Consider the following 12,688-nt stretch of genomic DNA (forward strand, 5'->3'; position numbering starts at 1 on the left):
GATCAAGGAAGATGTATATGACAAGGAGAAAAACAAGCCCAGCTGCAACCAAAAGCTGCGAGATACAGCTCTGCTCTGACAACAGTGGGCTGGTGGCTCGGCGGCAGCTTGGCCCTTGCCCCGACGCGGCAGGGGTGACTGGGTACTCCCTGAGGCACAGTGTGACACCTCAGGGACGAGATCCTACCTCAGCCTGGGGTGAGGGGACAAGGTGTGCTGAGACTCAGTGGTTGGGCGCCTGGTGGGCGCAGGTCAGCCCCTCTCTGCCTGCTCAGGGGGCAGCACCGGGAACACTGGGACCCCCACCTTTGGGAGGGCTGATGCCGATGGAAGACAGAGCCCATGCACAAGCCAGGGATACCTGTGATGTCTGTCTGGGCATCCTCAGCCTCGACTGCAGCAGCCCTGCTCTTCCTCTCCAGTTCTTTCATTTCAGGCACGTAGAAGTCCCCTTGGCGAGCGAGGGGACACACGAAGTAGATGCGGTCTTCCTTATAGATCTCGATCCGGGGGTGGGCGCACAGCTTCCTCTCCTGAAAGACAGCAAGTGACCACCAGTGAGAGATGTACCCTCGCCCCCTACCCCAGCAGCCCCCCACCACGTGGGCCTGCCAGCTTGGCAGCGTCGCAGACTGACTCGCTTTGCCCACAGACATGGGGCCCAGCGAGGAGCTGTGGGTCCCCTCCCGAAACTGCAGTGATGCTTTCCCCATCACCACAGCCCCCCACGTGCCAGGGGGCCAGCAGGTTCGGCCCCGGGGGTGAGCAGCCGGCCAGGCTCAAGGAGGAGATGCCAAAGCCCTGGGGAGACTCAGCTCCCCCAGCTCAGCCTCGGGTTTGGTGTGCTCATTTTGGGATGGAGCGAGGGGTTTTGGGGAGCCCGGCAGCTGCTTCACATGGACCTGCCAAGTCTCCAGTTCCTCCTGGCAGCACAGCCCCATGAGCAGGCGTAGCACTTCTCCGCTAATTAATATAATCCAGAGCTGCTCAAGCAGCTCCTTTCAGAACAGCGAGGGCAGGGGAAGTGGGAGATGAATCCCTGGCATTTCAGACAACTCCCCCTCCTGCTCTTCCTCGCCCCATCTCCCCCCGGCAGCACGCTCCAAGACCTCAGCCCCACTCCAGACCACCAGGGACCCATGATGGGGGCCATGTCCCCCCAGGCTGTGCCCCGGCCCATGCCGAGATGGGGCTGCAGGGATTCTCGGGGGGCCGGGGCCGGGCCGAGGAGCAGCTGGACCCCTTTGCCACCCCCTCCTCGCCCGCCCGCCCGCCAGCTGCTCGCTGGCAAGAGGGGGCGGCTGATTAAAAGCCGGGTGAGAAGGGAGAGTGCCTCTTCAGTGTTCGTTTGTTCTTTCTTTCTTTCTTTCTTTCTTTCTTTCTTTCTTTCTTTCTTTTCTTTCTTTTCTTTCTTTTCTTTCTTTCCCCTTTTCAAATCACTGACAGCTTTTATTTAACCCCGCAAGCACCTTGATTATCCTCCTCTTTCTCCCTGCCCTGACTATCCACCTCTTCCTCCTTGTCCTGACTATCCTTCTCTTCCTCCCTGACCCAATGATCCTATTCTTCCTCCCTGCCTCAACTATCCTCATCCTCCTTCCTGCCACGTCCCCCCTGGCACGGCTTGCCCAGACATCCTCCGGCAGCATCCCCACCCACCCAGGGCTCTCTGAAGCCAGGGCTGGCCCCTCTCCAAGGACGAGCCCTATGGACGCATCAATCATGACCTTACAAAACCCTGTTCATTCCTGACCCTCTTCACCCCTGGGGATGGACCAAGCTGATTTCGAATCATTTATTGCCCAGCCAAATTCCAGCACCGGGCAGAATCCACAGCAGACAGGAGCCAACGCTGACCCTCTCCCCGGCACTGTCAGCAAGGCCACCTGCAGAGCCACCTCCATGCTGGCCGGATGCTGCACAAGGAAGACAGGGAGAAAACCCCAGATGAGGCATTTTGGGGTCTATTTTCCCAAGAAAGACCGCAGGAGCTGGCTCTGCAGACCCCCAGTTTACCCAGTGGCACCACAGCAGCAGAAACACAAACCCCAGCAGAAGCTTCACCCGTCCCATCCCAATGCCTTCAAGCCTGGATTTCAGCAGAGTCCCTCCTCCTACCAAGGAGGAACCACATTCACAAGCCCCGTGCCGCAGGGACGCGCAGGGATGCAGGCAGGCTTCCAAGGTGCATGGAGCCCGGAGTTCCCACTCACAGGCAGGTGAAACACTAACACTCGCAGATCAAAACTGTATTAAATAAAAACAAGACAGGCTGTTTTTAGCAGCACAGCAGAGGCGGCTCATATCACTCCTGCTTTTTCAGCGACAACGCAGACAAGAGTCCTCCCCGCCGCTCTGCCCCTTGCTCTACCAACCACCAGCCCATCAGCCAATCTTCAGCTCCATTCGTTATTTTAGGTTACTGCAACACATACCAGAGACGGGTATCTCCAAGATTCACAGGTTTTTTGGATGCATCCATTTTGGAGCTGTCCCTCCACCACTAAATGCAGGCGGGGACAACTCAAAAGGATCCTTAAGCAAAAAGACCTTCACTAAATTCATGTGAGGCCTCTAAACAGTCTAAAACCTCAGGGCTCCAGTCCAGCCTCCAAGACATCCCAAGCTGACTTCCCAAAGCCCACCCTGGGATTCCTAAAGTGTGGATCAGGGACATACCCTCTCCCTACAATTTATCTAGGCTGCTACAACTCCCCTTCCAATTACACAGCTATAGTAGTGACTCCCCCAAAGCACAAACAATGCCTCCTCCACGCACACAACATGTGGGAATTGTGGCTTTTTAAGGAATAAAAATGCACACCTGTATGAAGAGCAGGGTCCCGGACTGGCTCTTGAGACAAATGCTGCTTTGCACTCAAGGATTATCCTATAAGAGAGAGGAGGATGCTCCTCCCTGCCAGGATGTCCCCTGAAGCCAGAAGAGCCCAGGTGCCCTGCAGCCAAAGCCCATGGCCGTGGACCAGGTTGGTGCGATGACGCTGAAGTGGCTGGACGCTCACTGTCAATACCAACGCCTGCTTTGTTACGGACAGCTACAACGATGCTTAATACTTGCCTCCTTCCCAATTCATCCAGGGTTTTCCTCAAAAGGAAATGGAGGGATACCAGAGCCTGGTGGCCCCAAGTCATGCCTGTACAAATGAAGCTGGGAGCCAGGCTAGCGAGCTGGCCTCTGCTTCTGCGCTTCTTCCCGGAGCAACCCAGCTCCTGGCAGCGCTGCTGCAGAGCTCAGCACCAGCAGCCAGGCTCAGGAGAGGACAACGTCCCCACGAAGCAGCAGGGAGGTGGCAGTTGGGAACACTGTCCTGTCCAGGCTGGGACCAAAGCGGTGAGGCTGCATAAAGACTTGAAAGGGCAGAGGCAATGAGGTGGGAAGCAAAGAGAACAGAAATGCATAATGGGATTATCCAAAGAAATGGATAAGGGGATCATCCAAAGGGGATGCAAGGGAGATCGCCCCTGTGATCATCCCAAAGGAGCTCAGGAGGCAGGCAGAGACAGAGGTCCAGCAAAGTGCAACCAAGAGGTGGGAGGCAGCACAGGACAGCGCGCTTTTAGGATTATCCCAGTGGAGAGGAAGGCTGCAAGGCTGCCGCCAGGGAAAGAAACAACCCAGAGAGACTGGAGAGCAGAGTCTAAAGACGAAGGCGTAAGCAGAGAGCGAATTAGCGAAGGCTCAACAACATGGCAAAACAAGAGAGAGGCTCAACAGGCAATAACGCAGCGTGCAGCTGAGGAGGAAGCCCCTTGCTAACTGTGCAGCTAGGCCAACAGATGGAGCAGCAAGGTGGACGTGGAGTTTGCAAGGCAGAGCCCTCGAGTCAAATCAAATGCAGTCTCACACGGGTGGAGGAGCTCAGCGAGAGGCCAACAGTGGGATGCCGATGGTGTCGGCGCCATGCTTCTGGCTAGGACAGCAGGACCCGGTAAGTAGGGCAGGGAAGGGGGCTCGTCCCTTCACAAGGTCATGCTGTGCCACCTCCCTTCCCAGCCTCCACCGGCAGCTCGCCCTTCCTATGGCCAGCGAAGATGGAGGCGGCAGCACAGCGCACAAGGCTTATTTCTATGCAGGACCCAAAGCACAGGATTTATTGTGTGTAATCCATACAGTCAAGCTACGCATACACAGCAAAGGCCAGTGCATCCAGAGCCCACCAGTTCAGTCCTGACACGCACAGCAGCTCCGGCATACTCCTGCTATGTCAGACCCGCTGCTTCCCATGGAGCCAACTCCTTCTTGGCCCATCTGAGGGCCATGGTGGGGTGCTGCTCACCCTCTCTTGGGAACAAGGATTTATCTAGAGAAAGACTCTTGCACTCCTCTTTCCCAGGTGAAATAACACCCTGTCCAATTGTTTCCCAATTGGAAACAACACAATCTTTACCCCTGGGTTGTTTCCAAATCACCCACCACCCCTGATTCCCTCTTGGACTTTCTCCAGGTTGGCCTCATCCCTCTAGGAACAGAGCATCCCCCAGCCTCCTGCATCAGGAAGGACAAGGATTATACACCAAACCAGCATTTCAGGAGACCTACCCCAGCAGCAGGAGGTGGCACCTCCTTGGCAGCACAAATTTTCCTCTCCCCACTCGTCCATTAAGGAATAGACCCCATTGTCTGCCCACGGAATGGCTTGGGCACGGTATCCCGGAGGGAGGATGCCCCGGCTTCCACGGGCAGGCAGGAGAGCAGTCCCAGGGCTGTGAGACATGTGATGAGGTAGCTGAGACATGATCTGCAGTCATTAAAATCCCAGCAGAATCGTGCCAAAACGGAAGGAGGTGGCAGGGTGCTCGCACCATGCTGTGCCCCTCGGCACCTGCCGGGAAGCGAAGGTGAGCTGGGGCACAGCGGGGACCAGCTTTGTCACTCTGTCAGGCTCATCGGCTCAGGAATTCAAATGCCACCAACAGGATCTGCTTCATCTCCCACTGCTGGAAGAATTCAGCTTGTTAGGAGACCAACAAATGAGCCTTGCAGATGCTCTCAGGATCTGTGCCATGCCCGGGCATGCTGGTGCTCAGGCTCCAGCTGAACCCACCGTCTGCCCCAAAACACTTCTAGGGTCACTAGGAAGGCGGTGGGGAAGCAGCTGCTGTCCTTGCCCCGCTTCTGGCCACAAGCCCTCCAGCCCCACAGCCCACGTGACGCACCACCAAGACCTCCTGGCACGGCTCTGGGGTGATGGCTAAGCCATGCCAGCAGCTCCTGCAGTCACCCAGCAGACAGCCCCCTCTTCTACCTTAGGGTCCCCAGGCAGGCCCCTGAGCTGCACCCTCTGCCACCGGCCAGGGATGCACCCTTCAGGGATCCGCTGCTGGGCACTGCCGAAAAGCTGGGACAGGCCAGAGCCTGCCAGCAACAGGGAACGGGATGGGGCAGGATCCAGCCTGAGCATCGACTTCTCTCCTCGTGGTCCCAGCCTAGAGAGCAACTCCCCAGAGTAGCCAATGAGTACGTGGCCCAAGCCTTCACCAGGAGACTCAAGAAGCTGTGAGCTGCTTACCAGGGGCTGTCAGAACATCATTTCAGCACAGTGTGCCCAGTGCTGCCACTCGCCTCTGCTCTTACGGCGATGGGATGTGCCACCACCTTCGCAGCTGAGCAGAAGGCTACGGTGTGCACAGGGCTGACTCCATCCCCATCCTGCAGCGACCCCAGAACGACGCCAGCCACACGAGGGGGTTTTCCGTAAGCAGCTGGAGAGTGGGGTCAGCCCGACGCCAGGTTACAGCCAGGTCTGCACTGCTACTGAATCGGACCAGCAGCCTCAAGTATGATTCACTAAACGCCAGTGACGGGGAGTCTGGCTCCTGCCCGGGGGGGGGAGCGGGGGGGATGCAAAGGGACTCCCCTCCCTCCATTTATTACGCCATCGCACCTGGAGGAGGAACAGACGGTGGGTGCGAACATATGGGGGGCTTGTGCCCATCGCTGGGGGTTGCTGCTCACTGGGGGGCCTCACCAGCATCCCCCCAGCCAGCCAGAGCATCATCACACCCTCACTGCCACGAGCCTCCTCTCGCCCGTGCCACCAGCACTTAGGCTGCTCTGGTTAGTGCCAGCAAGTCAGCTGGCACTCGGCAGAGTGCAGGGGGACCCCCAGGGGACCCGCCAGCCCCCTCCCATCTGCCCAGGCAGCACCACTCCCCCACGTCTTGCTTCCAGCTGGAGGCATCCATCCTCTCCTCCTCCTGGTGAAGGGGTCGGATGCTTCAGTCCCAGGGATTTTAAAGAAACAACAAAACCACGTGGAGCTGAAGGGCCCTAAAATCAGTTGCTAAAATTAGAGCTGAAACTGAGCCACCAGCTAGGACCGGAGGGAGCGCGCTGTGTGCCACATCCTCCTCGCTTCCTCACACGCTCCACGCTTGGTGTGTCATCCCAGCTTATCTTAGACCACGGGCGCTAGGTAGTGCAGAGATGCTTTGCAATGCAGTTTGCACAGCATCCAGCAGCCTTCGGCACTCTCCCAGTTCAGCCAGGGAACAGACTCCTTGCTGAGCCACCCCGCCATCCCAGACCCAGACTGGGGATGTCCCTGTTTCCATTTCTCCTTGCCCAGACAGCAGCTTGAGGTTAACCACTGCTTTGGGCCCAAGTCTGAGTTGACGACAGCAAGAAAAATAAAGGCACCCCTTCCTCCCCAGGTTACAAACTTGGTTTCAATGCGCACTTGCAGCCCAGAAAGCCGAGTGTCTGCTGGGCTGCACTACAAGCAGCGTGGCCAGCAGGCTGAGGGAGGGGGTGCTCCCCCTCTGCTCTGCTCCGTGAGACCCCACCAGGAGCGCTGCCTCCAGTTCTGGGGTCCCCAGCACAAGACAGCCGCGGACATGGCAGAGCAGGTCCAGAGGAGGCCACAGAAACGGTTCAGGGGCTGGAACACCTCTGCTATGGAGAAAGGCTGAGAGAGTCGGCGTAGTTCAGCTTGGAGAAGATAAGGCTCCGGGGGGACCTTTCAATATATAAAGGGGGCTTGTAAGAAAGATGGAGAGAGACTTTTTACCAGGGTACGTAGCAAGAGGACAAGGGGCGATGGTTTTAATCAGAAACAGAGCAGGTTTAGATTAGACATAAGGGAGAAATGTTTTATGGTGAGGGTGGTGAGACACTGGACCAGGTTGCCGAGAGAAGCTGTGGATGCCTCATTCCTGGAGGTGCTCAACCAACTGCATGGGGCTTTGAGCAACCTCATCTAGTGCAAGATGTCCCTGCCCATGGCAGGAGGGCAGGACTGGGTGATCTTTGAAGGTCTCTTCCAACCCAAACCCTTCTGTGATTCTGGTCCTCACTTCTGTGAGAACCACAGCTTCTCTGGCCAAGACGCAGCCTGACCATAGGAGATCAGGATGAAGCCTGGGTGCCCAAGGGCTGCCTGCTGAGGGGCAGGAGTCTGGCAGGGGCTGGGGAGGGACCATTGGCCCACGAGATGGTTTGGGCAGAAGGGAGGACAAGCTGCTGGAGGGATTGGCAGGCAGATGTTCTTTACACCAGTAATACCTCAAGCATCAAGGAACCCCCAACATCTCAGCTTGCAGCTCACAGGATTGGAAGGGACCTCTGGAGATCATCCAGTCCAACCCCCTGCCAGAGCAGGGTCACCTAGAGCAGGTTGCACAGGAATGCGTCCAGGCTCAAGCTGGGTGCAGGTGGAGCCGGCAGGCCCTGCCTCCCGGTGCGGCCAGCGCTCAGAGCCAGCTCCAGCACTCGGCACAGCACTCAACACCAGCCTGCCAAGGGCTGCGAAACAGCTGCTGCTTCCCAGCCTGGAGAAACTCACATTTCAGAGGTGGTGAGACTGCTCCCACGCACGTGCACTTTACTTTCAAATCCTCCAGGCTGTGAGGTGTTTCAGAAACAGAAGGTGATATTATTGCAATCAAGAAAAGGCCATTTCCGTCAGCCAGCAGGAAAAACGAGCGGCACCACCAGCACTACAGCAGCGGAAAATGGTCTCGCCAAAGGAGAGCAAATCCTCCAGACAGCAAAATACAGCGCCTGGCAATTAGCACCTATCGCGCCCATCAGCATCCCTCCCTATCCTAGCATCCTTCCCCCGCTGCCCGCAGCAGGGAACCAGGAATCTGCCTGCAACCAGGACACTGCCCTGCCGACACAGCAGTGTGGTGGCTTTGGGACAGGCAGGTGACAATCAGCCCCCGAGATTCCCTCCGTCATGGTGAGAGGGAATGCATTTGGACCGTGGGAGCCGCGAAACGCCAGGCTCGATAGCTGGGAGAGAGAGTTTTTCATTTTCACCTTGGCAAAGGCAGCCTGCCATGCAATTTACACCTTGCCTGCCTGCCTGCGCTTCCCAGGGATGAACCACCCAGCTGCTCCTGCCCCAGAGGAGCCACGGGAGCTGCAAAGCGGCAGCTGTCAGGCAGAACCAAGGGGCAAAGGAATGAGCCTGGCTGGGCTGGTGGCTACGGGAGGTCCCAGCACCCCGGGAGGGTTGATGGAGACCAGACACAGGCTCCCAGGTCGCTGCTGGAAGCTGCTGTGAATGTTGTGAACACTTTTCTCTTCCCTGGGATGGAGATTGAGATTCCTTCCCGTCCTCCAGCAAAAGGGAGGAAGCTCCAGCCCTGCCTCGCTGCAGGTGCAGACGTGCTCCGGACCTCCTCCCCTTCCAGCACACACTTGAGCTGCAAGAGAAATCCTGCAGCACATCCAGGAGCATCCCCCATCTTCAGAGCTGAGCTGGGCAGCAAGTCCCAGAGAGACAAAACCTTTCAAAAAGTAGCCACAGGCAGCCAGAGCCACCGGCGTGAGGGAAGGACAAGCCCTGGACAAGGTTGCCAGCCCAGACATGCTCAGGTACGCTAGTCCGTGTACTTCCAGGGACATACTTTACTGCCCCCAACTACGGGAATGTCACCTGCAGAATAAGGAGCAGATGGTGCAAACACACACAATTCATGGGGCTTGGGTCCCCCCCGGTGTCACAGTTATTTGGTAGTAATTAGTCCTGGAGCAGACAGTTTAAGAAGCAAAGCAAACTTTGTCATTAAAAAAAAATTAATTTTCCTAAAAACTCAGTGCTTTCCATGTTCCCACATTCTCCCTTGCTCCTGTACCTGCCACAGGTAAGCAAAGCCAGCTGGGGAGATGGTTCTCACCAGCTTCCCAGAGCTCCACTATATATTCTCATGCTCTTCCTCCTACCCAACCCCAACTGCATCCCTTCCTCTCCTCCTTTCCCATCACTGCCACACACAAGCCCTCTGACGGGAACTTTGGTTTTAACCACTCGGAAAGCTCAAACACTGGATTTTCATTATAAGACAAGAAATCCACGTAAATCCACATATTTTCTCCTCCCCATCCCTAGGAACTCCATTGCTACGGGAGCACATCAACAGCCACACACAAAAGGAGGCAGATGAGACTGCAGGACAGGAGGACCACAGCTGGAAAGGGCTGCCTCTGCTTCGGAGTGCAGGTCTCTGGGGACCCACGCTCTCCTTCCAGCCCTCAGAGGATGCTTTTTCAGCATTAATCACAAAGTTGAAGAGGTTGATGCAATGATCTCTGCCATCACGGATGACTGGAGCGATGCTAAATCACTTTCCCTGCTCTGTTGCCTCGGTGAGGCTGCCAGGAGCAGCAGCTGTGGCGATTTCTCTGTCTCTTATCAAGGCAGGGCCTTTCAGGAAAGGAATCATCGCCCAAGACGTTCTCCTGCCTGTCCCACCTTGGCCAGGCACCCCACCGCACTGCAGCCTCCCACCCAACACGGGGCACCATGCAGGTAAAAAGAGTCTCTTTGAAACATGAGTTCTTCGCTAGGCTGCTCGCAGGGAGAGTAAGCCCTAACCTAGAGCACAACTCCTCCCCGAGACACCCAACAACAGGTTGTTTCTTGTGGTGAGACATCTTCTTCCACGGCTAACTCACAGCTGAGAACCTGGAGGGCTCCTCATCCAGGTGGACATTCCCAATCCACCTTGATGTCTTTATCCCCTGGGCCACCACTAGCTTGAGTACCTGCCCTTCTGCAACAGGGACGTTCAGTGGAGGCTTGTCCTTCCCAACCTTCTCACACACACGTCCTCACTCATAACAGGTCCTATGCTGAAACCCTGGTGTGGCAAAACCAAAGCAACAGAGATGGAGCAGAGGCAGGAGTGCCTGGTGTCCACAGCATATGGGAGCTCTTGGTCTCCTGAGCCAAGGTCCGGTCCATCCCTCCCAAACCTCAACCCTTTCCTCTTGTTCTTCAGCTCCACAAGCCATCCTCCTGGGATTGTAAGCATCTCCAGTTGCTCTCCTGCAGCTTGTCAACAGGACAAACTCAGGACACATGTCACATTAATGGCCCCAGGAAGAAAATGTCACAGTGGAATAAATACCCCCCATCGCTTCCTACCTCCTTGAACAACCTTGTCTTTCTGCAACGCCCCCGGCTCCGAGGCTTCATGGAATATATTTCACGATGAGCTAAGCTCAGCCTCACACCATCCCTTCGCAGCTGAGAAAGCTGAAGAACCTAACCTTGCTGAACTTGCACAGATAAAGCCACCGGCAGCCCGAAGCAAAGCCAGGGGGCAACCATCTGATTCCCAGACAAAATAGCCCTTCCCTCCCCACTGATGGGGACTTCACGTCAGGCTTATTGGCCTCATTTAGAAGGCAAGAAAGGCCACCAAAGAAGATCGAGCAGGTTTCAGCCTGGTTTGCTGAGGAGGAACAGGTAAGATGATCGTGACGCCCATCAGCATGTCACCAGTACAGCACATTGGCAAATCTGATGGCAGAAAGCAAGTTTCCAGGACAGGAGGATCTTCCAAGCTATCGGCTAAGTGCAGGCAACAGTGGAGGACGACTGTTTGACCTCCTGCTCAGGGAGGCCCAGGCTTGCCTCGGGTGGCAGGGATCCCTCCCGGGCTCTCCACTGCAGGACACCTGCCCACAGGCCACCACTCACTCACCTTCAGTTCACTGCTCCTCCTGCTCCTGTGTCTCCTTCTCTTGCCCTGGGGACAGACGTCCCTGTGTTTTAAAAGCAAGCCAGAGCCCAGGACAAGCACCTTTCTGAATTTTTACAAACGAATAAGAGACATTTCCCCGCAGGCTTCCAGGAAAGTCGCCTTCAAATCCCCACGTCCAAGAGCTTGCACCTCTACCCCAAAAAGCCAGCGATCCTGTGAGGCAAAGGGCAGTGAGCCAGCGACCCTGGCGAACCCCAGCGTGGTGACAACTCCCGCCAGTGAGCTTGGCTAATGAAGGCCCCAGAGCCTCCAGCCACCGCACACCGCCGGCGGTAACGATTTGCCCGAGGAAATCCCCAGCGCAAACAAACAGCGCTGGCGGGTAGAAAGCAAAAAGGCAAAGAGACAGCAGGCTGCCTGCCGCACGGGAGGAGGTGGAAACGCAGGCAGAGGCGAGGAGGGGGTAAAGGAGGCAAACAAATGGCACCAGGTAAATCCATCAGGGACCTCAGGACACCTCCAGACACCCTCCAGCCAGGACATGCCATTTCGGCGGCGGCAGGTGCTGACTGACCTCTCCAGCCACCCCAGAGCAGGCACGGGGAGGCAAGGTGGGGCTAGGTGCCTGCCCTCACATCCTCCTCCTCCTCCTCTTCAGCACACCAGGGGCCCGGGCACAGGGTCCCGGGGGGCTCATTACTTGGTGGAGAGAGGAGAGTGCCTGCCGAGCTTGCTGCTGTGTGCTGGAGCATGTGGGGAGGCAAAGGCTGGCGGTGCTGGCGGGGACACAAGCCAAGCGCCTCCAAAGCCAGGCTCTTCTGCCGGCAATGGAGGCAGCAGGGGAGGGCAGCAGCTGCTTTCAGCGACCTTTGCAGTCTGGTGACTGCTCCTCCGCCAGCACAGGATTGTGAGTTTGATTGTGCAGATCAATCAGGAGTTGAAATCGAAGCCAGTTAAGCGAGGACAGAGCCCAGCCTGACTCTGCCCTTCCACAAGCCTGCAGCTTTCCAGGTCCCATACACTCCCAGAGGTGCTGCATGAGCTGGGAAAGCCCCAGATATGCACTGCGCTGCTCAGCTTCTCAGGTCTTTCCCTGACAGGGAGCAACTTCCCCATCTCCACCACTGCTCCACTCTCCCGGGTACCCCAAACTACGTGCAGCCCTGTGTAACATCACCGACAGCAGCACATGAGCCAACACTGCAGTCAGCAGAGCTGCCCTGGATCCCCATCAGTTCCTCCTCTTCCCAGCGCCATGGTGCTCACCCTCAAGCTCTGGGTATCTGGAGGATGGGGAGGACTCTGGGGAAGCATCTCTGCACCTCTGTCCCCATCTTCCCTTCCCTAACCAGCTGCAGTTTGTCACGGGCAGGGAGCAGGCTCTGACTGCACCGCTGCAGCCCCATCCCAGGAAGGCTGCTGGGTCCAGGCTAGCAAGAGAGGAGGGGCTTGGACGCTGGGCCCGTGCCACACAGCACAGCACAAAGCTAGAGCTGAGCTGATGCAACGAGTCCCATGGCAGTTCCTGATAGGAGACACAGCTTTGCAGAGTAACTGGTGGGAGATGCAGGCGAGGGCTTCTCAGGGAGGCAAGAACCAAGCAAGGGAGGAAGAAGTTAACATGGCACCTAGAGAAGCACGTGAGAGAGGAGGAGGAGGATGCAAGAACAGAGAGGAACCGATGGCTGCTCTCCTCTGCTGCGAGCCCACAGCATCAGGCAGCTCCTGC

General features: G+C 56.9%; 1 protein-coding gene across 3 annotated transcripts in view; it reads right to left on the reverse strand.

Moving 5' to 3' along the window:
• Positions 1 to 12,688, reverse strand: part of TEX264 (testis expressed 264, ER-phagy receptor) — a 43,334-nt gene that overhangs the window by 7,990 nt on the left and 22,656 nt on the right. For all 3 annotated transcript variants that reach the window (XM_074602638.1, XM_074602640.1, XM_074602639.1), the window contains one exon: positions 362 to 533. In XM_074602638.1, coding sequence (XP_074458739.1) covers positions 362 to 533 — 172 coding nt within the window. The remainder of the gene's footprint in view (positions 1 to 361; positions 534 to 12,688) is intronic.

Source organism: Larus michahellis, chromosome 10 (genome assembly GCF_964199755.1).
Source record: "Larus michahellis chromosome 10, bLarMic1.1, whole genome shotgun sequence".
In the NCBI taxonomy this organism is placed as follows: domain Eukaryota; kingdom Metazoa; phylum Chordata; class Aves; order Charadriiformes; family Laridae; genus Larus; species Larus michahellis.